At 36.7% G+C, this 27,167-nt stretch overlaps 5 protein-coding genes and 1 non-coding gene across 9 annotated transcripts; 4 read left to right on the forward strand and 2 right to left on the reverse strand.

The window, feature by feature from the left end:
• The first annotated feature begins 4,400 nt into the window (after nt 1-4,400).
• On the forward strand, nt 4,401-5,808 carry LOC106385710 (transcription factor MYB59-like). 3 transcript variants are annotated; one of them, XM_048750212.1, is made up of 3 exons: nt 4,401-4,740; nt 4,854-4,983; nt 5,085-5,808. In XM_048750212.1, exons 1-3 carry the CDS (start codon nt 4,620-4,622, stop codon nt 5,542-5,544), a joined length of 711 nt encoding a protein of 236 aa, XP_048606169.1. In that variant the 5' UTR covers nt 4,401-4,619; the 3' UTR covers nt 5,545-5,808. The 3 variants fall into 3 exon arrangements, with proteins under 3 accessions (XP_048606169.1, XP_048606174.1, XP_048606166.1); XM_048750217.1 differs by having other exon boundaries at nt 4,411-4,772; XM_048750209.1 differs by having other exon boundaries at nt 4,417-4,983.
• Nucleotides 5,809-6,880: 1,072 nt separating this feature from the next.
• On the forward strand, nt 6,881-8,746 carry LOC106385553 (very-long-chain (3R)-3-hydroxyacyl-CoA dehydratase 2-like). Its single transcript, XM_013825469.3, has 9 exons — nt 6,881-7,089; nt 7,173-7,261; nt 7,333-7,380; nt 7,450-7,538; nt 7,632-7,685; nt 7,901-7,968; nt 8,064-8,110; nt 8,203-8,300; nt 8,487-8,746. Exons 1-9 carry the CDS (start codon nt 7,025-7,027, stop codon nt 8,601-8,603), a joined length of 675 nt encoding a protein of 224 aa, XP_013680923.2. The 5' UTR covers nt 6,881-7,024; the 3' UTR covers nt 8,604-8,746.
• A 4,222-nt stretch (nt 8,747-12,968) lies between these two features.
• On the forward strand, nt 12,969-14,011 carry LOC106386881. The gene is made up of 2 exons (XM_013826701.3): nt 12,969-13,111; nt 13,203-14,011. Exons 1-2 carry the CDS (start codon nt 13,073-13,075, stop codon nt 13,860-13,862), a joined length of 699 nt encoding a protein of 232 aa, XP_013682155.2. The 5' UTR covers nt 12,969-13,072; the 3' UTR covers nt 13,863-14,011.
• A 330-nt stretch (nt 14,012-14,341) lies between these two features.
• On the reverse strand, nt 14,342-14,459 carry LOC125589670. Its single transcript, XR_007325843.1, has one exon. It is a non-coding gene; the product is annotated as a U5 spliceosomal RNA (small nuclear RNA).
• Nucleotides 14,460-14,553: 94 nt separating this feature from the next.
• On the reverse strand, nt 14,554-21,892 carry LOC106385473 (monofunctional riboflavin biosynthesis protein RIBA 3, chloroplastic). 2 transcript variants are annotated; one of them, XM_013825390.3, is made up of 7 exons: nt 21,565-21,892; nt 21,230-21,488; nt 16,280-16,501; nt 15,755-16,080; nt 15,427-15,556; nt 15,040-15,336; nt 14,554-14,914 (listed from the first exon to the last, which is right to left on the reverse strand). In XM_013825390.3, the coding sequence occupies exons 1-7, from the start codon at nt 21,618-21,620 to the stop codon at nt 14,708-14,710; spliced, it is 1,497 nt and encodes a 498-aa protein (XP_013680844.3). In that variant the 5' UTR covers nt 21,621-21,892; the 3' UTR covers nt 14,554-14,707. The 2 variants fall into 2 exon arrangements, with proteins under 2 accessions (XP_013680844.3, XP_048606181.1); XM_048750224.1 differs by having other exon boundaries at nt 14,554-14,948; nt 21,565-21,890.
• A 124-nt stretch (nt 21,893-22,016) lies between these two features.
• On the forward strand, nt 22,017-24,857 carry LOC106385534 (UDP-galactose/UDP-glucose transporter 5B). Its single transcript, XM_048750229.1, has 13 exons — nt 22,017-22,169; nt 22,258-22,401; nt 22,477-22,590; nt 22,674-22,766; nt 22,844-22,909; nt 22,986-23,084; nt 23,195-23,274; nt 23,390-23,502; nt 23,609-23,697; nt 23,871-23,957; nt 24,041-24,109; nt 24,235-24,382; nt 24,521-24,857. Exons 2-12 carry the CDS (start codon nt 22,294-22,296, stop codon nt 24,346-24,348), a joined length of 1,032 nt encoding a protein of 343 aa, XP_048606186.1. The 5' UTR covers nt 22,017-22,169; nt 22,258-22,293; the 3' UTR covers nt 24,349-24,382; nt 24,521-24,857.
• Nucleotides 24,858-27,167: the final 2,310 nt, after the last annotated feature.

Genomic DNA, 27,167 nt, shown 5'->3' on the forward strand with positions numbered 1-27,167 from the left:
GAAGCATTTATTCATTAAGAAATGCATTAGAACCCGAATATTCCACACCAGGATATTTAAGGCATTAAGCAGAACCACGCAATATTTAAGAGGGAAAACAATTAGTAATGAGTGGCAGCCTGATAGTAAGGATTGGTTTAAAACAATGTATTCCCTCCGTTCCACGAAAAATAGACTTTTTAGTATTTTCATACATATTAAGAAAACACATTAAACTACCATAATAAATGTATTGTTTTCTGTAATTTTTAATTTTTAATAATTTTTAACTAATAGTAATTCAATAAAGTCAATTAATTTTATTGAAGTTTATAATTTTTTCATAGAAAATACAAAAAAATACATCTTTCTGAAACAAATTTTTTTTTAAAAAAAGTCTATCATTAAAAAAAGGAAGAAGTATAAATATATTTAAATTTGTCTGTTTTGGATTTGATTCTTGTTGGAAACTAAGTTATTATTGTTTGACCAAACAAAGATAATATCATATCTTATATTTACTTAGAAATTTCAAAGTTGAACTAATCGTCGGTACTGTTTAAAAAAAAAATAGATACTTTTAAATATAAACAAAATGTGAAAATATCAGGTATAATAACATGATTAAGTAAATGTTGAAGCAGAAAGGAGAGTACAGTTAAGGGAAAGAAAGCTAAATAGAGAAAGCTCTAAACTCTGGTGGACACAGGTGGCAAGAAATCCAATTCGGTGGGACCTCACGGTGCCGATGTGTCCAAGAACCACGCATGTTCCTTCGCCTGACCGTCAAAGCACCACCCGTAGAGTCGCCCCGCGGCCCCAAACGCCTGAACTGAAAGATTGAGGTTGGCTCTATAACCCTAACGCTGTAATCCGTCTGAAACTCACCCTTCCTCCTAGGTCCGAGAGACCACATATACCTTCTCACAGTTACGGCGGCGAAACAAAGATTCCGAACCAGAGAGAAGCCATCAAGAGAACCGCCATCCCATATAGTAGAACCTCCAACATAGAAACTCGCTCCACCCATGCACCAAACTCCGGTAGTAGACTAGCGGTTAACGGCGCCGTTCCCGCTCTTCTAATAGGAAGCTGACAGCCTGTCACCTTCACCGACGAACCACCAGAGCGACGGTGCTCACCTAGAGAGCTGCAGCACCATAGACCAGTGTCGTGCTAGAACTTTTGGGAGCTCATGGCTAATTTTAAAAATAAAATTTTAAAATATGTAATAGAAAATATGAATTTTAATTGTGATACAAAAACCATTTTTATTAGTAATTTAAAAGTAAAGGTTAAAATCATAAGTAGAAAACTGGTATTTTTAGAGAAAGTTAAAATAATAATCTGGTATTTTAGAAAGATAAAGATAATCATTTAAATACAAATGATAAAAATAATAAAAATAAAAGTGATAATAACATAATATTGAATAAAAATAATGGTAGGTAAAGTATACAACATTTTGTCAGTTTTGATAGATAAAATATGTATGTTGAAACGTATTATTATTTTTTTTTTATGAACTCCTTTATCAAACTATCATAATGTATAAATAAAAATACAAACAACTAACTTTTGGTAAGGAAAAAATTGGATTATAGTAAATAACAAAAGCAAAACAAAAATCAGAATTGTGAGTTGGACCGTATCGGTTCTTAAATTAATTATTTGCATTTTAGTTAACACATATTAAAATTGATTAGAATAAAACATTCAGCAAAAACAAAAGTCAAATTCAGAATCAGGTGAAAATCTATCTAAAACTATACATTTAGCTCTATAGAATAATTTTATAAAACTAGGGGGCCTAAAATTTGCACATTTTCAGAACCTTTTTTCAAACCATGGTAAGCACTTCTCTGCCAGAGACCTAACCCAACCGGAAGGGGAGAGAGAGATATACCACCTTGACGATACATGACGATTAATCCTCTGTCTTGTTGATCAGATACCGGGTGGGAAGACGAGACGAGCTCCGACGAGGTCAGCGGAAGACACGCAGCGCCTCCACTCATGGAGAACACGAAGCTTGAAGATGAGAGAAAAAGTTTGCCGCGCATTAGATGCACTCGCGCCACTCAAAGGTCGACCATGTAACTTTCGTAGTGACCTAGTTGATACAATTATTGCGAATCGAATATGGAATAGATATGCATGTTAGTTCATTTTCGAAGAAAATAAGAGGACTTGTTCCTGACTTCCTGCTCTCAAGTTTCTCTACCTAAATGGTAAACCGGAACTAATATATGAATAGCCAAATCGTTCATACTAGACCATCTGACCATGTATGTTTCAAATTCAATTGTCTAAACTTCCACGTTGAAAGTCACCAACATGGAATTTATAGATGTGAACTTTGGAAGGCTGTAAAAGACAGTCTTGTTTTCAAACATAAAGTTTGAGTCAAAAACATTTTTGTAACACAAACGTTTTCGGGTTTGAGATAATCTTTGCACTGTGTTACAAAAAAAAAAGATATCTTTGCAAAATGCAAGCACAAAGAAAATGTTTCAGGTTTGAGCTATTAAAACAAAACTTGTACAGTACACAAAAAAATACAATTGAAATAGTAACCACAAACACATAGAGCTCTAGCTTAATTTTAGGATCGAAGGTAACTAGGGATGTTGTGACCTTGGTAAATCAGTATTGATTTTTTTCACGGCCCATAAAAATAAAATTAAACCGGAAACTTTTTAGTGTTTCGGTTTATTTTTGCTTCTACGTAAGAACTAAGAACGACTATGCAACATCAATCTGAGTATACTTATCATATTCTTCTAGGTCATTTTCAGAGTTTTCCACAGAACAAAACAATTTGAAGAATCTTGGGAACTCTTTGCCAATTAGAGATATATGCTGAGAAAAGAAGGATATATATACTCCTTATTCTCTGCTTCTATGGACCAGCACATCAGGTACTTAGAACCCTGTCTACTCTACTTGTTCATGCATCTAGAAGACGTAAGTAAGCCATATAAATTGCACACGTGAGCAACTGTGTAAGGTCAATGAAATCCAATAAATCATATAGTTATAATAAAGAAATAAATAAATATATATAAAGAAATATTGAGAAACAAGTATTACCAATGACTTTCTTAGGGTTTGGAAAGATTATGGACTAAGAATTCAAACTTTTTTTTTTTTTTGAAAAAAGGGCCAAGAATCCAAACTTTCGTCGACAAAACAGAGTACCAAGGGGCACATCACAATGTCAAGGCAAATTAAATTGGCCTTTCTCATCTACTAAATAAATAGTTTATTAAATAAACTTTATTGGGTCACTAAATGAACTCCAAATCATTAAAACAATATCGAAGTATCTAACTTTCAATCTCAAGTGCTGCTGCTAGATACAAAAGCCACTTAATAGACACCCAAAACAATTCGACCCCTTTTACATATGCTTTTATTTAATTAAAATTTATCTTTCTTGACCTATAATATAAGAGCAACTCCAATGAGAGTTTCCCCATTGTTTTAAAAACTTTCGGTTAAATTTTCTGTAATACTAAAATATTTATAATTAAATACTATTATTTATATCTATATATACATATATGTATTTTTAAAATTTCAAGAGAAAAAATCCCATTGAACATGCTCTAAGCTTCTATAGTGATATCTAGATTAACTTTTAATAAAGTCAAAGGACAAACTGCAATCATAACCTCACAAAATAGGAAAAAATAATCTCTAGAGCCTTATATATACTTCTTCCATGTTGTTAAAACCTTGAGATTAAGACAGAGCATCAGTATTGGACGTCTTTATGGACGTCCTTATTAATTTTGGCCCAAAAAAGAAAACGTAAAAGGGAGTAATTTGTTAAGGATTATGTCCGAAAGTCCCAGAATAAGAAGTTTGTGGGCTCGTCCTGGGCTCGCCCTTCGTCAGACGTGGAGAAATAACAATATAAAACTCTAAGGACCACCAAATAAGTCCCATTGATAATCATGCTCTTATATATACTTCTTCCATGTTGTTAAAACCTTGAGATTAAGACAACTAATAATCTGTATACTACTTTGTTATATAGATAATAAGGATTATATGTATATAGTTTACCTTATTTCCTCTTCTGGTTTGATTTGTGGGATGCTGCTGAATATTTTACTGACGCGCGAGCGAGATAGTGCAATTGAAACTATTGGGACCTGCCAAAAGGAAATATAAGAAAGCGTTCTTATTGCAACACACAAAAAGACAAAGAAAAGGCAGCATTAGTGGGGGTGTTGCATCAGTCGCCTATTAACGCGCGATCATTTCCTTTTTTATATATTCGCTAATGGCTTGATGGCATCATAAAACAAGAGACCCCACATTATCATCAGCATCATCGCCTATTGACGATCATTTCCTTTATAAGTATTCTTCTCTAATGGCTTGATGGCATCATAAACCCCACATTATCTCCAACATAATATCGCTCACCATATGGACGGTAAAGATTATAAAAACAAATCATTGGAGAGTTTTAATAATGTGAGTGTTATACCGCGTAGACACAACAACAGTGTTCAAGTTGGCTTATATAAATATTGGTCTAGAGTATGCCATATAGATTCCCATAAAACAAGACTGAGAAGTAACTTTTCTATACACAGAGAGAGAAGAAAGATAGAGAACGAGAGATGAAGAATGTTCAAGCTGAATACCGTAAAGGACCGTGGACAGAACAAGAGGACATCCTCTTGGTCAACTTTGTCCACATGTTCGGAGATCGAAGATGGGATTTTGTAGCGAAAGTTTCAGGTTTGAAGGTGGAGGGAGAAACATAGGAATAGGTATAGGGCTTGTGTTTGGAAAAATGGTTGGTCTTTGCAAAGGACCTTCCATTAAAAGATATGACCTGGTTTTGGTTGTAGGTTTAAATAGAACAGGAAAGAGTTGCAGGTTAAGGTGGGTTAATTACCTACATCCTGGTCTTAAACGTGGTAAGATGACTCCTGAAGAAGAGCGTCTTGTCCTTGAGCTTCACGCCAAATGGGGAAACAGGTCAGAAAGAAATCTTCAAGAAACAGAGAAACCCTAAGAAAATATTTTCTAAAATCTTTTTTTTTTTTGGTATGAACATTGCTAATATTATTTATACGCAGGTGGTCGAAAATAGCCCGGAAATTACCGGGTCGTACCGATAATGAGATAAAGAATTATTGGAGGACTCATATGAGGAAGATAGCACAAGAGAAGAAGAGACCTATGTCGCCAACTTCATCATCTTCAAACTTCTGCTCATCATCTATGACCACCGCAACTACTCAAGACACTGGAGGATCCAAAGGGAAAATGAATCACGACGGATACTACTCTATGGATGACATATGGAGAGAGATTGATCAGTCTGGAGAAAGCATTACCAAACCGGTGAAAGACATCTACTACTCAGAGCAAAGCTGCTACTTGAACTTCCCTCCTCTGGCTTCTCCAGCATGGGAAAGCTCCTTGGAGTCTATATGGAATATGGATGCAGATGAAAGTAAGATATCTTCTTTTGCCATTGATCAGTTTCCTCTCACTTTTGAACATGGTAGATCTTCGTGGTCGTCTTTAGTCTAGGATTTGTAACACTTTAATGTTTATATGTGCAGCCTATATATATTATCAAACGACTGTTGTAATTTTCCATGACTTACATAAGCAAACACCACCCACTGTACTAATATCATGTGTAGTCATCATCATCATCATCCTATGTCGTTTCCTTCATATATGTTAGTTTGTAGAGTGCGTGAAAAAAATCATATACATCTCTTATTCTTACAGAGATGCCTTTGTATTGGATACTAATGTATAATACAAGTCAGGACTCTATTTCCAAAATGAACACTTTGAAGTTTTTTTGTGAAAGTTTGTATATAAATTAATGTTGATCCTTCAAAGAGATGTGAGTATCCATTATTAAAAGTTTAAAACCCTGAAGAGTGAAGGAAGAGAAATGGAACCAAGCAAGTAGCAACATGACAGAACAAAGCATATTCATCTACTAAACAATCCAAGATAATAGGTTTGACTTGTAAAGCTTAAGCCAACTTTGTGAAAAAAGAATGTATTCTTCTGCTTTATCATCTTATTGCTAAAATCGAGTATGTTCTTTTTATCTGTTTGAGAAATTGCACCATGATAATAATAAAAAAGACCAGTTCCCACTCTAGTCCTTATGGTAAGATATCCTTCTTTATTTCTTTATTATATGAGCAATTCAAGAGACTAAAGCTTCAACTTTTCCTTAAAAATATTTAAAAGTTCAATTAAATAAAAAAACAAATAGAAGAAAAAGATGGCTGCTTAAAAGCATGCAAGCAGCTATTTATCAAAAAGCATGCAAGCAGCTATTTATCAATTAAAAACTGGAGAAGGGAGCATAATTAAAGTTTTCTGAATCTTTCCATAGGCATATGATTAGTTTGCCTGATTTGCATAAAACAATTAGAGCAGATAATCTTTCCTAATCTGATTTTACCTGCCCCACTAAAGAACAAATGGATGGGGGATAGATTAAGATCCGTATGCAGAGTAATAATCCGACTAATTAAAGTCCTAATCATACCACAAATCAGTCGATAAAACTACCCCTTTCCACCCAAAGTAATGGGAAGAGTATGTTTAAAAAAAGAAAGCAAGTTGATATGAATCCAAGCATGTCTAAAAATCACAAGGAGATTATCAAAATATCATTATTAATTAAATTCCCAATTCCACTTCCAAGAAACGAAAAGAGCCAAATTACAAGCAACAAGGATTTGCGTTTGTTTGTGTGTCTCTCTCTCGCTATAAGAAGGATGTTTAAGTTAATTTTATATAGTATAGGGTTAAACTGAAACTAAAAACTAATTCAGGGGTGCCTAAGTGTAAAATATGAAAATATTCAATTTAACTGAAACTAATTAGCTGAAACATTAACCAACGTAACGGTACGAGTGAGTGACTCAGGGCCACGCAATCATGTGACGTTACTCCAAATCTCTCTTCACCCGCCGTCAAGTCAAAATGCTATCCACACACACTATTCGAGCCTCCGCCGGATTACAAATCGAAGATGTCGTCGTCGCCGTTCGTGAAGTCTTATCTCTTCGCTTACAACTTTCTCCAAGCTTCGTCATGGTATCTCTCTCTCTCTCTTCGTTTTTCACTGACTCTCCTTCTTTCGTTCGTTTATCCATGAGATTTTTGTGTTATTCGAGCAGGACGATTTCGCTTCTGAGTATCGTTAGCAGCGTTTTATCGAGCAAGACGATCAATGGCGGCGCTTACTCTGCCGCCGGATATTTGATAAGTGAGAGATCCCTCTGTCTCGCTTTAAGCTTTTGATCGGTGAGAATGATCTGTGTTTTGGATTCGGTTCAGGTGTGATACAAGCTGCTGCAGTTCTTGAAGTTCTTCACGGAGCTATAGGTAACACTCTTTTGATTGGAGTGAATGAGTTATGAACTGATTGATTGATTCTATTCGAAATTTTAAAAGGAATTGTACCGAGTGGATTCTTATCTCCGCTGATGCAATGGAGTGGAAGAACACACTTCATTTTGGCTATTGTTGGACAGATCAATGAGGTTTTTACTCTTGGAAGCGCTTTACTCGTAAGCTGAGAAGATGTTTCAGAAAAGCTAGCAGTGTGATTCTGTTTTTATGTTCATCTTTTTCAGGTCCAGGATTCGCCGTGGCTGGCAATAACTCTTGTAGCTTGGTGTATCGGCGAGGTGAGTTTGATTGATCTTCACTTCTCTATCAGTCTTTTACTTACGATAAGGGCGGATAAATACTAGTGACAGTTGAAACGGACCATTAGCAGCGGTTAGAGTAGACTGGGAGAATTTTTAGGAGAATGGAGCCCTGTCTAGGTGGAACTTTATATATAACTAGTTGTATTGTCTATTACTCTTATGTGTAAGCTGAGTGATTGATTTGGATGCAGATGATTAGATATCCTCACTATGCTTTAACTTGCCTTGGTAGATGTCCCTATTGGCTAACCTATCTCAGGTACTACACCAAGCTTTATATCATTGTTTTTTTTTAATCTGAAACAGATTCTTTTTCGAGTTGAACGGATTATGTAATGTGTTTTTACCATCCAGGTATACAGGATTCATCATCATCTATCCAACGGGACTAGCGGGTGAATGTGAGTGCTTTGAAAAGTATAATATGTAATTCCTCTGAAGCTAGATTTCTTCATTCGTTTCTTCTTGTTGACTTTGACCAATGTTTATGCAGTGTTGATCATGTACAAAGCGCTTCCACATGTTAAAGAAAGGAACCTTTATGCAAATTTCTTCTCTGTTTTCCCTTTCAGTTACTACCAATTCCTTTGGGTATGTTCATCGCTTCCTTCTTCTCCAACAACAATACCCTTTTGTCTTGACTATCGCTTAAGTATTAATGAAGCTGTGCACGTTATGTTTTAAGCAGCGTTTTGTAGACTCTGTTTCAGAAAACGTCTATTTTCTTGAATCTTCATGGCCTTCTGTTTTTGATCTGCTTATGGCATTTTTATTCAGGCTGTCCTCTTGGTCTACCCGTTCCTTTGGTTGAAGCTTTATCTCCAGTTGTTCAAACAACGAAAATCTAAGCTTGGAAAAGCAGAGAAGCATCACGGCAAGAGAAAGAAAATGTGAAAGTCCCTTAAATCATCTCCTCAGATATGTCTATCTTTATCCTTGTTTATGTTATCGCTCTATGTGCCTTTAATTTTTGTTTTTTCCTTCTTTTTTTAAAAAAGTTTAAATAATTTAATGGATTATCATGGCCATATTATCAATTTGCTCTATTATTCATAATCATAGTTAGAGAGGAAAATGAATCTCCTGATAGCTTTCATGTTTCAAGAAGCAAATAATTGTTACTGAGAAGACACAAAGTAGTTTAGATATATCACTACATCGTAGAGAAGCTTCTTGAGGCGGAGGAGTCGATGGCTGTGGTGGTTTTGGAGTTTTTGGAGTGCGACGGAGACAGATTGATGAGGCTGGCGAGGAATGAGTTTGGGAACTTCGTGGTGTTCAAGGCAATCAGAGTCACGCAAGAGATGTCTAGGGTTGATCCGTTTTGGGGTTTGGTGCATAAACTCATGCCTTTTCTCCACCTCTTGCGTAGATCTCACGGGATCAACATTGTGAACATCTTACTTATCAAAAATAACATTGCAAACATCTTGGAGTCGACTATTTAAGTTACCTAGCTGACCAGAATAGTTGCGTGTGCGTGTCTCTTTGTCTCTGTCTAGTTATACATTGCTCAAAGTGTTCGAATTTTGGTATGTAGGGTTCGATTTTATGTTAACTTATATCTTGTAAGAAAGTGTTGTTGAAGAAGAGTTTGAAAAACATGAAATGTTCATTTGTTTCTTTGTTTAAGCTAGCTACATTGCTCAAATTGTTCAGATTATATGTTTAAGGTTCGATTGAATGGTATTTACTGATTCTTTTTTTTTTGTATAAAAAAGGCTTGCTGGAGAAGAGTTGCAAACTGAAAAAACACTCTCATCTAAAATTTTCTTTAAAATTAATAGTAGTACACGTAAACATCTTTCTATTATAATGTGTTACATGTTAATTATAATAGAAAGATGTTTATGTGTACTACTATTAATTTACAAACTTACAAAAAGATATGTAACGATTTTCTTTAAAATTAATAGTAGTACATGTAAACATCTTACCAATTTTCATAACATCGATCATCTACATGCATAGTATCTCCATGCACAGCGTAGATCTTTTTTTTTAAAAAAGGCTTTGCACAGCTAGATCTTCATCTAGTGTATTAACACATGCTCCGTAATTTTCCCTCTTACTAGAGTATAAAGGAACATATGAGACATCTCGTAGCCTCATTTTGAACTCTTACTTCAATCAGGATAAACATATGCCTTGATAAATAGCTTTACTAAGGTTCTTAAAGCTTGAAGCATGTGATAAAGCCCAAAAGTCCGAATAAATTAACAAGTCTTCATTTTCAGTCTAACTAAATAAGACCACACAAACAAACTAATTAATTATCTTTATTTTCCTTCTATCCAAATTTTATAGAGCAACATATGTCTTTCTCTGCTACAGGTTTGATTACCAGTCAACTACTCGTGTACCTCATGGAATGTGTTCGCAATTAATATCGAAAAAGTGCTCAAACTTTAAATTTTGCAAGAACATTAAATAGAAATTTTCGAGAGAAAGCTAGTCAAGATTTCAAACCCTTGGACCGACTTTAATGATAAGAGTTGTTATCACGAAAGGTTCTTATTTATTGGCCGGAACCAACAATGAACATAACTTAAATTGTGTCAAAATGTAAATCATCTTAGACTGGATGACAATCATCATCATTAACAAAAGCACTAAAGTTTTGTGTGAGATCTAATTATCGAACCAAAATATCCTACGACTGCTGAATGATCAAATCATACTATTTTAGTATATTAAGTCGTTAAATTATCATTTTTCTTATATGCTGTAAGTTTGATTTCAAACAGACGTTTTATGTTTGCATAATTTGTTTTCAAGATGTTTGAAATTTTTATAGATGTTTGTTCACTCATATAGACAGTAGATGAAATCGCTCTAATAGTCAAGCAAATATGGTTGGAGCTGAACCATCCGACAGCAAACATGGTTGCGTTAGAAAGCAAACTGTGCCAACTGTCGTGGACCACAACCATTCTAAAAATGGAACGAATTAATCGTTCGGAGGGTCGAGATAATATGTTTTGTGAGAAGCATTTGAAGATAAGTTTAAACTGATTGGATTTGATAGTCAAAGCATTTAGTATCCATAAGTCGAATTTTTAGACGAATCATTCAAAAGTGAAGACACGTGTAATATAGTTTTTAATTTACGGTCCAAGTCATGAAAGATGATAATTGTCTATATATGACTTGTATCTGTTGCTATGTGCCGTCCTAGAAAATACCAACATCACGAGTTCCATAAGGTTTGATAGGCCAACTAAAAACAATATTGCAAGTTGATAATATATAGCTCATAGAAAAACTGTAAACATTACTAATCTAGTTTATTTGATGGGGTTTGTATATAGATTTGTATTTAAAAGTCTTAATGTCTCTTCTCTTTGTCATTATATGGTATGTGTTTTATTCATTTATCTAAAATTTGTATAGATATATTCGATTTTTTTACTTGTTGGTTAAGTTCATTACAACTTTCTCAAGTCTTTTTATTTGTCGAATACTAGTGTTACAGTAGTGTATATGGGTTTTTTCTTACCAGTAAATGGCTTTGTATTAAAGTATCATTAATTCTTCGTTAAGAAAATATCAATTATAACAAGAGTTTAAGTTTACATGTTTATATGTTATATATATATGATTTAAGAAGATCGTTAACGTCAAAAGCAAACTGTGAGCCGTGTAGAAGTTTATAATATTTGAAGTGGAGGTGCCGGCAAAAAAAAAAAGTGGAGGTACACCTATCAAATAAAAATAAATATTCCTTTTTGAAGTGGAGCATTTTGCAATTCCTTAAAAACATGAAAAATAATACCACGAAGCTCGATAAGAATGTTTTGTATAATAGTGGTTTTGAGTATTATGTGCGTAAAGAATATTTGCATAACAATGAAATTGAGTGTACGATCGACATTAAAGCTAGCTAACGTAAGGACTAAAGACATATTACAAGTAAAGAGTCTACAAGTAAATACGTACACTCATGGTAGGAAAAAAGAAAACTGTCCCATTAGATATCAAATATATTTCTTGGGCAGTCCACAAGCCAATCTAGTACAAGTATTTTATCAAGTTTGCATACAAACAAAAATGCATATATCACAAAAATATAATACGGCCTAAATTGGACCTGTCTGAATTTACATATCTTTTTGTTAGTTTGTGCACGAGAATCCGCTGCATTGCAATTATTGGGTAATTAAATGGATAAATGTTTACGTAATTAGGAATGAATAAGTTAATCAATATCTATTCTATTAAAATAAAGTCAAAATTTTTATCTACAATTTTTAGTAGGACTATTTCATTAATAATTAATGTTCTAAATTCTAACAAATATTTCTTCCATCGTTTTAGGTATTCATCTAAATATCTTATATTATATGAATTTAAATACTATACTAATATCTCTATTAACGAAACCATATTTTCTAAAAAAGATATCCTATTCTCAGATTCAAAGAACACATATATTATTAATGAAATAGTCCTACTAAAACTTGTAATAATAACAAACAAACAAACTATATTTCCTAAAAATATACAAAATTTAATCAAACCTAATATACCACTAATAGTCCTACTAAAACTTGTAATAATAACAAACAAACCATATTTCCTAAAAATATACAAAATTTAAACAAACCTAATATACCACTAATAAAAAATGTTTCTTCCATTATTTTAGGTATTCATTTAAATATCTTATATTTTCTGAATTTAAATACCATACTAATAACAAACAAACCATATTTCCTACAAAAGACATCTTATACTGTGTGTCTTTGACTATGGTTCTCTTTTTATAGTCTTAATTAATACTCATCTACATATAGTCTGTGTCAAAAATTCTACAATAATTAGAAGAGTCTGGGACCCTAGACCATTTAGTAAAGATTTCAAAAGTTCAGAAGTCTAAATTTATTTTTTTACAAATTTGGGAACTTAAAAATTCAAAAATTTTGGGAGCTTAAAACAAATTTGGGAGCGCCACCAATGCCCCCTGCTTTTAGTGGTACGTATGCTTATTTGAATAGATTGTTCAAAAAAAAAAATGCTTATTTGAATAGGTAAAATGCAAATTAGTAGCTTTAAGAAATGAGTTTATATGCAAATGCAAGTAGTTTGGTGTAAATAAAATCAAGGTCTTTCGTTTTCAAGTATCTGAATTAAATCAAAGTTCAACCATCCACTTTACAATTTATTTGTTGTCTTTTTCTCTGACCTACATGGGTCAATGACTTTTTGAAGGATATTCCATAGAAAAGAAAACCAAGCAATGCACTGATATTTTACATTGATTACATTCTGTATACTATATATACGGTTAAAGAAACCCACCAGAAGGGATCATTTTATTGTTAAGTCCTTAATAGAGTATAACAAAATACAGACACTCATCAATGGATGACTTTTATTCTTCTATCTGGCTTCATCAAGAGGTATCATCATCACATTTTTTTTTCTTGGTATGTAGCAGTTTTCTTTGTTTATATAAATATGAATTTTTGTTTACCTTTTTTTGAGATGCAGAGCCTTGATGAGATGAGGCAGAATCTGCAGAACACTCTGTTCGAGCTAGAGACACTGAAAATGGAAGCTAATGAGAAATCAAGAACACATACCGAAGAAGTCAACCAGCTTCTCACTCTACTCAAATCCACTCAGCAAGAACGAGACCAAGCTAGACAACAACTATCTCAGTTTCTCACCCAAACCCAAAACTCTAATTCAAGAAGCATCACTGAGTCAAACACCTTCTCTCGTGACGGATCTTCTTCTCCTTCTTCCTCAGAACTCTCCAGCTTCCTCAACATTCATCAACCTCAGCCGTCTATGATCCTCAACGACCCAACGGCTCATAAACATCATCAGCTCGATCCTATGGACGCTCTCGTGATGGGGAAAGCTTTTCCTGAAACGGGGAAGCTATTAAAAGCGGTGGTGGAAGCTGGACCGCTTCTTCAAACGCTTCTTGTCGCGGGACCGCTGCCAAAATGGGTTAACCCACCTCCTCAAACGCAATCGCAGCGTTTTGATTTACCTACTCTGACTACTCCATTCTCGTTTAAAGGGTCTGATGTTAGTAACAGCTCGCTAACGTGTTCTGGTTCGGTTATGAGATTTGGGCTCGGTTCGAGTTCGGTTATCGATCAAACGATGTTAACCGGAAAGAGGCAGAGATTAGAGTAGCTAATCGATCATTTTACGAGATTTATCAGAGCAGTATTGTAAGCTGGGTGATTATTTTTGTCCCTTCTTTATGATTCTAACTCCGGTTTGAACGGTTCGGTTATTATGTCAAATTTGGTTCAAGGGTAATAAATTTGTTTTCTGTACCAGTCACGGTTTCATTACCACTTTAATTCGATTTGAAAAATGTTCGATTTTACTCGACTTGTGTCTAAATGAGTAAATGTTGATGAGAATATGAAAGAATTAATGGACTGATAGTGCAAAAAATGAGTACGGTTTTAAGGTAACCGTTATCACGATTGATCTGATCTTCATTCGAGAAATTCGTGTCGTAAAGTTTAATTAGCAGACATTAATTGAATAAAGATTGTGACTTGTTCAATCGAAACTGATCGTTTAACCAAAAAGCCATTCGACCAAAACAAGCCACTAGACCAAAGCCGGTTTATGATTAGAAACTTCAACTAATTGTTGTTGGGCCCACTCGAAAGCAGGACCCTCCAAAAATAGGCGTATGCCACTTAGCGTGGAGAGCACACGGTATTCTTTAGTAAAAGGCGAAAGAATAGTTCGCTTTGTGCTCACCACATGGCTGCGTGAAAAGTTAGCTAAGAAGGAGATCTTTATTTATAATGCAAATTTTGCTTCTCATTTTTTCCACCTTACCGATGTGGGACTCTCGGACGAATGATCACAAAAGACGCTACTGATGGGCTTTGATGGACCATAAATACATTTGGGCTTTACATTGAATTATGTGTATAAAAGAGGCCTTTCCTCTGGCAGTGTGATTAAACTGATTAACAAAATTAAAGTCTTTGTTTCTATCAAATGCTTGTGGGTCAAACCAAAGGCTGATCGATGTCAGAGATATAAATGTGACCCATCTTCTTGCGTTTGGTCTCCATGTATCTTCTGTTCTCATTGGTGATTGGTGTCACCACCGGCACACGCCCAACTACTGCCAGTCCGTACCCTTTCAGTCCTGTGAACTTCGCTGGATTATTCGTCATCAGCCTCATTGTTCTCACTCCTATATCCCGAAGCATCTACATTTTGGACCATTTTTTTCCGAAACCAAACCTGTTAGTTTGGTTCTAATTATTTTTTTTCTAACTACATAACCAACTAAACAAAAAAATTTAAAACCAAAACTGAATATTCTATGGCTGACCTGAGCACCAATACCATATTCACGAGCATCAATAGCTAGACCAAGTTCAAGATTGGCCTGAACAGTGTCATGTCCTTCGTCCTGCAAGTTATAAGCTCTAAGCTTGTGACCAAGACCAATACCTCTTCCTTCGTGTCCCCTAAGATACACAACCACGCCTCTTCCTTCTTTCTCGATTAACTGCATAGCTAACTCCAACTGGTTTCCACAGTCACACCGTGCTGAACCGAAAATATCTCCGGTTAAGCACTCTGAATGCACTCGTACCAGAATATCCTGACCGTTTCCGATGTTTCCCTAGTTAAGATTCAGACAGAAACAACACAACACTGGTCTTAACCAAAACTGATCAAGAGTTTGATCTAAAGCAAGTGGTGTTTTATGTACCTTAACAAGTGCTATATTTTCGGCTCCATCGAGTTTTGATCGGTAGCAATAAGCTTGGAAAAGACCCCATTTGGTAGGCAAACGAGACACGGTGATTCTCTCCACTAGCTTATCTCGCTTTCTTCGATATCTGCGAGTATATTACATTTATTAGAGACAAAGTCTCTCACATCGAAAGTTAGAAGTTAGCATAAGTAATATATAATATACATGAACCAATTTACTTATCATTGGTTTTATGTTAGAAGTCCGTCTAATTTAATATCTATCACTCAATCCAACCAAAGTTATCAATCTTCTAAATACATTTTCATTCTTATTTACTTACCTGATTAGATCAGTCAAGGATACAATGGGAATGTCATGTTCTGTAGCAAGCTTTTTCATATATGGCAGTGAAGCCATAGACCCATCTTCTTGATCAAGAATAGCTGAAAGAACTGATACTGGACGTAAACCAGCTAATATCATTAGATCTACCGAAGCTTCAGTGTGACCGGCTCTCCTCAAAACTCCACCCTCTCTGTACTTGAGAGGGAACACATGACCTGGTCTCCTGAAATCATCTGGTTTAGCTTCAAGAGAGGCAAGTGTAAGAACCGTCATGGCCCTGTCTGAAGCTGAGACTCCTGTTGATGTTCCTGATTTTGCATCCTGTAACCAACAACTATATAAGAGCTGAAACACTATTGAGAATCATATCATATTTGTTTTTGCAAAACTGGCCCGGGTCCGGACACAGTTAAAAAATGAAACATTGGACTTTAATTTCCCCTATTTTTTTTAAAAGTTATATACATAGATAAGTTTCAAATTGTAAAAAAAAAATATTAAAGTTTTTAATAAACTATACCACAGTGATGGTGAAAGTTGGTGCAGAGGAATCTTCATCTTCCATATCAGGTGACATGAGTGTAAGGTTTAATCTTTCCAGGTCTTCTTTCTTCATACCAACCGAAACAATTCCAGAACCGTTCTTGATCAGAAAGGCTATGTCTTTCGGACTCGTTAGAGTAGCCGACATGATCAGGTTCCCTTCAACATCCCCGTTCTCATCGTCAACAACGATCACAAACTGATAAGAAAGAAAGAAAGAAAGAAACGTGGTAAGACCGAGTCTACACAACTTATAAACTGTAGAGTATATATATGGAAAGTGTCTTATGTAAATATCTAACGTGAAAGCCCTACTTTCTATGATGTATATATTGTGTACTCTGATACCAATAATACATATTGTTCATTCTCTAATATGGTATCAAGAGCTTAAGATCCCTATTTTTCTTTAAGCGGCCGCCACCTCCCCCTCTTTTCTCATCTTCTTCTTCTTTTCAAAGTTATATCTCACAACCATGTCACAATCTCCGGCTAGCAACAGTGAGACCATTAACGTCTCCGATACTTTCAACATGACGAACGTTTCCAAGCTTACCTCCACCAACTTTGTGATGTGGAGCCGTCAAGTCCATGCTCTCTTTGATGGATATGACCTAGCGGGGCACATTGATGGATCTATGATCATCCCACCCCCCACGCTTACAAATGAAGGCGTCATCTCTACAAACCCGGCGTATACTCTGTGGAAACGCCAAGACCGGCTGCTCTTCTCAGCCCTGATCGGAGCTGTCTCGACCTCCCTGCAGCCGATCCTGTCCCCTGCCTCCACTGCAGCTGAGATCCGGACCACACTCTCCGACACTTACGCTAAGCCAAGTCGCGCTCACTTCAAACAACTGAAGCATCAGTTGAAATACTGGAAGAAGGACAGCAAGACCATCGATGAGTATCTTCAAGGTTTAACTACTCGTTTTGATCAGATCGCGTTACTTGGCAAACCACTTGATCATGAAGATCAGATCGAGTACGTCATCGACGGTCTTCCGGAGGATTACAAAACTGTCATCGATCAGATTGAGAGCCGTGACACTCCTCCATCTCTAACCGAAGTTCATGAGCGCTTACTTAACCATGAAGTCAAGCTTCAAACCGTCGCAACGGCGCCAGTTTCTGCTCCCATTACGGCGAATGCAGCGACTCACACTGGGCACAAACCGCACAACAACAACAACATCAGGAACCAGAATCGCTATGCAGGCAACAATCGTCAAGGTAACCGCCAAGCACAAACATGGCAGCAACAGAGCTTCACTCCTAGACAGGATAATCGTCAAGGTAACTCTCGTGGCTATCAAGGCCGGTGCCAGATATGCAGTATGTATGGGCACAGTGCAAGGACATGCTCTCAACTGCAACAACACGGTTCCTCTTCCGGCACAGGCTACACTTCAGCTCCTTGGCAGCCTCGCGCGAATCTCGTCGCAGCTCCGTACAGCGCAAGTAACTGGATCCTCGACAGCGGGGCAACCCATCACCTTACAAGTGATCTCAACAATCTCTCACTACACCAACCGTACAACGGTGGCGAGGAGATCACCATAGCTGATGGTAGCGGTCTTGCGATCTCGCACACTGGTTCATCTATACTCCCTACTCCCTCTCAATCCTTAGCCTTAAGAGATGTCTTATATGTTCCAAATGTTCATAGAAATCTCATCTCTGTTTACCGATTATGCAACACTAACCAAGTATCTGTCGAATTCTTTCCGGCACATTTTCAGGTGAAGGATCTCAGCACGGGGGCGCGCTTGCTCCAAGGCAAAACTAAGAACGAACTATACGAGTGGCCTATCCCATCCTCCCCAATCGCCACCTATCATGCTTCACCATCACCCAAAACCTCTATCTCCTCTTGGCATTCAAGACTTGGCCATCCTTCTACTTCTATTTTAAAGTCTGTTGTTGCTCAGTTTTCATTACCAGTTGTTGATTCAGTTCAAAAACAGTTTGCATGTTCTGATTGTCTCATGAATAAAACCCACAAACTCCCTTTTCACCTAAACACTATCCAAACACACAGACCACTTGAATGTCTCTATAGTGACGTCTGGACATCCCCACTTCTTTCTACCGATCAGTTCAAATACTACCTTATCTTTGTTGATCACTACACCCGATACACTTGGCTTTACCCACTTAAACAAAAATCCCAAGTTCGTGAGATCTTCATTGCGTTCAAGGCTTTGGTTGAGAACAAGTTTAACACCAAGATTGTTACCTTATACTCTGATAATGGAGGAGAGTATATTGGTCTCAGATCATTCCTCACCGCTAATGGCATCTCACATCTTACTTCTCCGCCTCATACTCCAGAACACAACGGTATTGCCGAGCGGAAGCATCGACATATTGTCGAGACTGGGCTTACATTACTCAGTCAAGCGGGTGTTCCCAAAACCTATTGGCCATATGCTTTCGCCACAGCCGTGTTCCTTATTAATAGGCTGCCGTCTCCAGTACTTCACAACAGCTCTCCTTACGCCAAGCTCTTTCATCAACCACCCAACTACCTCAAACTTCGTGTGTTCGGCTGCTTGTGTTACCCATGGCTGCGACCATATGCCAAGACAAAGCTCGACGATCGCTCCTCCCCCTGCGTCTTTGTCGGCTACTCGCTTACCCAAAGCGCGTACCTTTGTCTTGAACCTGTTACTGGCCGAATATACACATCTCGACATGTTCAGTTTGTCGAAGACTCTTTCCCATACCGTAATCCTCAACCCAAATCTTCCTCAACCGTCGAACCGCAAACACCAGAACCCACACATTCTTATCCTATAGCTATACCCGTTCCTAGCCGGCCACTCGTATCCACTAGTTCAGCAGCGCCCCCGAGCTCGGTCCCTCATCAGACGATCGTGCCAACTCCATCTCCGGTAATCTCTGAAACTCCATCTACTGCAGAACAGAGGTCGTCTATCCCTAGCAATGTTAGTGGAGACCAGATGACTTCTGTAAGGAATTCGACAGGTACATCATCCTCCCCTTCCGTTCCTATATCCTTGAACCAACCTGTAGCCTCCACACCTCCTCAGCCACAAATATCACCTGTCCTGTCCCCAGCTCAAACTTCATCTTCATCTTCATCCTCTCAAAATACAGACCCGCCACCACCTCAACCCACAAATCAACATCAGATGAGAACCCGAGCCAAAAACAATATCGTAAAACCCAACTCCAAATTCACCCTAACCGTAAACACCCGACCCATAATCCCAACCACAGTGAACCAAGCTTTGCGAGATCCAAGATGGCGCAATGCTTGTACTGATGAGTTCAATGCAGTCACTCGGAATCACACTTATGATCTGGTTCCACCAGCTCCGAGTCAAAACGTCATTGATACCAAATGGATTTTTACACTAAAATATCTTCCTAATGGTCAAATTGACAGGTACAAAGCTCGAGTTGTGGCGCGTGGTTTCAATCAAAAGTATGGTCTTGATTATGCTGAGACTTTTAGTCCGGTGATTAAATCAACTACTGTCCGTCTTGTACTAGAACAAGCGGTTCGACATGACTGGTGCATCCGTCAACTTGATGTCAACAATGCATTCTTGCAAGGCACACTTCAAGACGAGGTCTATGTCTCTCAACCTCCTGGTTTTGTTGATCAAGATAGGCCTCATCATGTTTGTCGTCTCAGAAAAGCTCTTTATGGACTAAAACAAGCGCCTCGAGCATGGTACGAGGAACTGAAACATACTCTACTTGCTGCTGGGTTTCGAAATTCAGTGGCCGATACATCTCTCTTTGTCTACACACATGGTGGTCATCAGGTCTTCATCCTGGTTTATGTGGACGACATTGTTGTTACCGGGAGTAGCAATGCGTTGGTTGATCAGTTTATTCATCTCCTTGCCACACGGTTCTCCATCAAAGATCTTGGCAACTTATCCTACTTTCTGGGCATTGAGGTTACACGCACAAGCTCTGGCCTACACCTCATGCAAAGGAAGTATATTCAGGACCTGCTCACGAAGACAAAGATGCTAGATGCTAAACCAGTGTCTACTCCGCTGGCCTCACATCCCAAGCTCACTCTTGCGTCTGGAACCATGCTCTCAAATCCGACGGATTATCGAATGGTTGTGGGTAGCTTACAATATCTGGCCTTCACACGTCCGGATATAGCATATGCCGTTAATAAGTTGTCGCAATTCATGCACAGACCCACTGATGACCATTGGCAAGCGGCAAAACGAGTTCTACGTTATCTTGCTGGAACTGCATCTCACGGTATTCTGGTACGTAAGAACTCTCCTCTCTCGCTTCATGCGTACTCCGACGCTGACTGGGCAGGGGATCCCGATGATTATGTGTCCACGAAAGCTTACATCATCTACCTTGGTGCGACTCCCATCTCATGGTCAGCAAAGAAACAGAATGGTGTTGCCCGTTCTAGCACTGAAGCTGAATATCGTGCAGTAGCAAACACTGCCTCTGAACTTCGTTGGGTATGTTCTCTTCCGTCAGAACTCGGAATCAACTTGCCTGCTGCGCCGGTGATTTACTGCGACAACGTTGGTGCCACCTACTTGTGTGCGAATCCTGTTTTCCATTCTAGGATGAAACATGTGGCTCTCGACTATCATTTCATACGGAATAATGTCCAGTCTGGTGCACTTCGTGTTGCTCATGTTTCCACCAAAGACCAGCTTGCTGATGCTCTTACAAAACCGCTTTCGAGAGCAAGATTTCAAGAATTGTTTGGCAAGATTGGAGTTACTCGAGTACCTCCATCTTGAGGGGGCGTGTAGAGTATATATATGGAAAGTGTCTTATGTAAATATCTAACGTGAAAGCCCTACTTTCTATGATGTATATATTGTGTACTCTGATATCAATAATACATATATTGTTCATTCTCTAATATAAACCAATGGGGTCTTCATCAAGAACAAACCTTTCCTTGGCGTAGGGATTGAAGAGCGAGTTCGATAGAGGAGTAGCCTTGAGTGGGACAATCTGGATCACCTTCTGCGTCACTCACGAAGAAATCAACAGTCTCAGGCGTGAGTTCCGCGTCAACATTATCAAAGAAAGACGCATCTGTTCCTCTGAGAGGACTTTCATTGCTATCACTGTTCCCAATAACCTTAGTCTCCCGAGATGAACCGTTAACCAATCTCCAGCAAGTACTAGTAGCTGCAAACCTAGGCGACCTGTACAAGTAAGAGAGCCAGTGTTACACATGATAAACCACATAACAAAGAGGGAGAGAGTTATCATCATTCAAACCTTGAGTTAATGAAGCTGTGTGCGAAAAGAATGCGAGGAGATAAAGCAGAATCCATCTACAGGATCGAATAACGCAGAGGATAAGGACATGAAAGTATATATCTTGGTACGATCGATTCGCTGCTTCACGTCTCCTCCTTTAGATTGTTTACTTGTTTACGTATCCAAATCTACTACTTCAAGAAAAGAAAAAAAAAATAAAGCAGACATTTTACAAGGATGTAACAGAAACAAAATCACGACCACGAGTTTTGGATTAGGACTTATCTTCTTTCTTTGTGTTTTGACATAACAACACATCATCATCGTACTGACAAGAGTCAAGTTCCTCATGGGCCACACGTAAGCTTAAAAAGTTATATATCTTTAAACGGAAACCCTCTAGTTCGTCTAGAAGGTCTCGTTGACTTATTGTTCACTCGTGTGATGACGTGGCGGATCCTTACAAAACCCCAACGAACTGTACTTTAGAAAGGAGAGGAGAGAAGGACGGTGGAGCAAAACCGGATCTAGTCGGAGAGTCGCCGGAGAATTTTTTTCAGAGGTAGAGACATAAGTTTCTCCGATCTCACTAGATCGGTCGTTGCATTGTATCCGTTCCACGTGTAAGTTTTGAAATCTCTGAGCTTCGCACGCCTTTGTATTATGTGAGTCGTGTTTGGTTAAATGTGAGCTAGGTTTCATGTTCTTCAGGAATAAGTGAGGTTATTGAGAGGTGGTGGATGGGCCATGGCTGAGCCGGAGACAGCAAATGGAGTGAAGGAGAACAAACTATGGAAAGGTGTGTTCGCGGTTTCAGGGATTATGTCAACTCTTGTCATCTATGGTGTTCTTCAGGTATGTGTTGTGTTCTCTGTTCTATGGAATCTAGTTAAAAGTTTATAACTTTCTTTGTGGGTTTTTTTTTTGAAGGAGAAGATAATGAGAGTTCCTTATGGATTGAACAAAGAGTTCTTTAAGTACTCTTTGTTTCTTGTTTTCTGTAATCGTCTCACTACTTCAGCTGTCTCTGCTGGTGCTTTACTGGTAAAACCACCCAACTGGAGTTTTTTAATTTCTACTTAATTACCAAAGTTTGAAGAACTCTGTCTGGCTTTTTTAATTTATAGGCAAGCAAGAAAGTTTTGGATCCTGTAGCTCCGGTTTATAAGTATTGCCTTATTTCAGTGACTAACATCTTAACCACAACATGCCAATATGAGGTACAGTTTTTATCTTTGAACTTGTTGTGGCGACTTTTATAACTATTGTTTTTTGCCATATGTTGTAATGCCTCCAGGCTCTCAAGTATGTGAGCTTCCCGGTCCAAACTCTAGCTAAATGTGCCAAAATGATACCAGTTATGGTAAGCTGTTACATTGTTTTCCGGTAGAGGCATTTGAGTTTAGCATCACCATTTCTTATATCTATGCTATGTACAGGTATGGGGAACTCTCATCATGCAGAAAAAGTACAAGGGATTTGACTATCTAGTAGCTTTTCTGGTGACCCTGGGGTGCTCTGTCTTTATTCTTTTCCCGGTACAAATCTGCTCTACCCTCAATTCCTAGCCATAGTTAAAAGTATCACAATTACCATGAACAACAAGGTAAAATGTACTGATGTTTGTTTACGAAAACGTGAGCCGTAGGCAGGAGATGATGCTAGTCCGTACAATAAAGGAAGAGAAAATACTGTTTGGGGTGTTTCCCTAATGGCTGGCTATCTTGGGTATGTGTATCTTGTGTTACTCATTACACTGTTCATGTGACTATCACATAGTTTTAAATTAGGAATCTCGATACTTTGTTGTTACTAACCATGATTGTGTATTTTCCTCTAACAGGTTTGATGGCTTCACAAGCACTTTCCAAGACAAACTCTTTAAAGGGTATAATATGGAGATACACAACCAAATATTCTACACAACACTTTGTTCTTGTGTTCTTAGTTTCACTGGTGAGACTCTTACTTATTGCTGCAATCTATACTGTAAGAGTTGCATCTTCTTATGTCAATCATACTCTTTTACTTATCATTTTATAAATCTTTTTTTTTTTGGTAGGACTTATATTGCAAGGTCATTTACTACTAGCTGTAGATTTTGTTTCTCGGCATAGAGATTGTCTGCTCGACATCGCTCTTCTTTCCACAGTAAGTTTCAGTTTTCCTCTATTCTTCTACTTAGTCATTACAATAACGTGTTGTGTCCTTAATAAGTCCTACGTTTATGTAGTCTCAGAGGTCCAAATCCAAAATATGGTACTTTAGTTTGTAACCACTATGGGTTTTTAGTTCCCACTGAACTTCCAGATACTAATGTGCAGGTTGCAACAGCGAGCCAATTCTTCATTTCTTACACCATTAGGACATTTGGTGCTCTAACATTTGCTGCAATCATGACGACGAGACAGGTGAATAACAAACCCGATCTCAATCCTTACTAAACCGTCTTAACAGCTAACACCACATCCCTTTCTCATCTATCTTAATAAAGCTTGCAAGCATCATGCTCTCATGCATTTGGTTCTCTCATCCGCTAAGCTGGGAGCAGTGTATCGGATCGGTATATCTTTTTGATTCTCTCTTACATTTTATGGAATTTGAACAATTAGATCCAATAAAAGCTTAGGCACTCCAGTATACGTTACACTATTGATACTTTTGACTAAACAAAGTTCATTCCATCAGGTCATTGTTTTCGGGTCTTTATACGCGAAAAACTTACTAAACAACAACAAAAAAACAGAAAAGCAACCGCCGCCTCCAGAACTTCCGCAGTATGAAAAGCCTGAGGGCTCTTAAGACGCTAACTTTTTCACCAGTCGATAAAGAATAGGTTTCATATTGTCAGACTCTGCATTTTTCATTTTTTTTATTTATTTCATTTAGTTGGATCTCTTGTAGGAATATATATATATATATATATATATAAATTATACATAATGCATATGTGTTTCGATGACATCTGATGTAGGCACTGAGACATCGGATTGGTTCCCAGTAGAAGACTTATTCAACGGAAAAGAATTGGTCTAGTTAACAACTAAACATTATGATAAGGACATAAGGTTCTTCTCTTACATGTGTGTTTTTAAGGTGCTGACGCCGAGGAGTATCAGCCTTATATACATCACGTGGACCCGTTCTTAATTTCTATTCATACTTGAATACTTCAAACGAGAGAGAATCCTTAAGAAAATTTATTTATCAAATATGTTGTAGAGGGTAATCAGTAATAGGTTAGCTGGTTAACGGTCTATAAATATTTTATTCACGTACTGAAAAATAATAATAAAATGTGTGCAATCGAATTATCTTGTAGTCAATAACTGTCTACAACATTCATGGGTCTAACCAAATAACCTGTTGAACTTATACTCCACCAAAGACCACTTGTTTTTAGAGACATCTTCAAATGATTTACCGTTAGTTCACTACTAACGTTAGCAAAATAATTGATATTCATAGTTTATCAGATGTTGGCTCTGTTAGACTGAGTCCATGACCTGAAATAATGATCTGCTATCTTAAGGTTTTGATATGAATGCTGTATGTGGATCTTCTCTCTTTTAAGCAGGTCTGAATCGGCATTGGTGGAAAAATGACATGTTGATGGATCCTACCCTAAACCACTTGTTTCATTTTCATATCATCTTTCCAAGAGCCATTTACTCCTATCTTGACTGATTCTTGGCATGCATCATACGGTATACATATTTTCAACCATAAACCTACTTTTACTGTATGTGGATATTGTCTCTTTTAAGCAGGTCTGTTTTTTGTCTTTAATAATGAATAATGATAACATATATAATATTATTTAAGAAAAGTCCGTGATGTATATATATATATATATATATATATCAGTTATGTTCTCCAACTACTTATAAATAACAGTTTGAATTACTCTTCGCGATTATATATACAGTATGCACTATGGACACATCCCACATGTATATAAATAACACATACATGTAGCCAGCCGTGTAGGTGTTTTATACATGTAGGTAAAACCGTCCTTATATACACCCTGTTTGACTTTGATTTAGCAATTGTGAGTTGAACGAACTACGCATCACGCAAAGTGTTGCTTATTGAAACTTTCCTTTAGTATTTTGGGTATTTGAGGCCAAAATACATAATTTTTTATATGAAAGCGTTTCAATTAATCAAATATCTGTGAATCTGTGATGTGATATAAATTATTTTCGAACATTTACTCTGGAACACGGTGTGAAGTATGGACCTTTCTTTCTTTTCGAAGCCGCCTTATGTTTTACGAATTAATAACTTCATCAAGTAAACGTCTTAGGTCGTCTTGTTATAGTGTTTTTGTTATATTTTCAGTTATGGTCAAATAAGATAATTCGACTGCAAACATTTTATTATTGATTTTCGGTTCGTGGATAAAAAAATCAACAGGATATTTGGATAGAGACTCGAAAACAAACGCTAGACCTGATTTCCATCCCAAAATAAAAATTTGTATAATTTTATATTTGATTCGCTTACAACTTATATATAATTGTAGTTGCAATAATATTTTGAGAATATTATGTTTTATTATATTAAATATATGACAACGTATTCTTTTCACTAACCTAATATACATTTTTAGAAAAGGTTAGGACCCTTGCATAAAGCAGAATCAATCCTATTAAAATAAAATGTTTATAAAAATGTGCTTAGAGCATCTCCAAAAGAAACTCTATAACTTCAAATATAGAGTTTTTTGCTCTCCAAAAAGGAACTTTTGAAGAGTGAAACTCCAAATATAGAGTTTCACTTTTCAAAACTTCAAATTTGAAGTTTCATCTTTTTATTTGCATTTTGGTCCTTACAATTATACATCATATTTATAATTCTTAAATATTTTTTTTGTTTATTGTTTTAATCCTTAAAACTTTTATATCTCATAAATATTTCAAATTTGTTATATAAACTTAAGTTTTACACATGAAATTAAATTAAAAAAATTAAAACAAGATTTATAATATTTTAAAACTAGAATTAAACAACAAGAATATTACAAAAAACCATAATAAAAACTTATTAAAAAGACACATGAAGACATAATTATTACTCAAATTTAAATATTATAACAAGACTAATAGTCTGGTAAATTTGCTCCGGAACCTCCAAAATCTCCAAAATATTGTTCAACAAATTTTGTGTAACCGAAGATGATTGTTGTTGTTGCTCTTGACGCATTTTTCGTATGATTCTTTCTTGTTCAGATCGAATGTATTCACGAATATTAACGTCATCGATAGAAGCTAAGTTTTTTAGCAATATTTTATTTTCCTCTTTTATTTCTTTAAAAGCTAACTTTTTTGCTTCATTTTGCAGTCGTAATTCAATCTTCTCATGACCTTTTTCCCTGCTTGTTGTACTTTCGTTTAAAAGATCAAGGATTTTTTTCGTTTGATGATATCAAACTATCAGCAGACATATTATGAGGATATCCGGTTTCAACAATTTTTGGCTCGTAATCTACAAATAAAAAATAAAGAGAATCATTTCTTACTTCGAAATAGTTGATCATATATGGGAGCATTATGGAAATAATTTTATGCAATAATGTAATATTTGCTTGCAGTTTAATATTTAATTATGTACTT

The sequence above is a fragment of the Brassica napus genome, chromosome A2 (genome assembly GCF_020379485.1).
Source record: "Brassica napus cultivar Da-Ae chromosome A2, Da-Ae, whole genome shotgun sequence".
Classification (NCBI taxonomy): Eukaryota; Viridiplantae; Streptophyta; class Magnoliopsida; order Brassicales; family Brassicaceae; genus Brassica; species Brassica napus.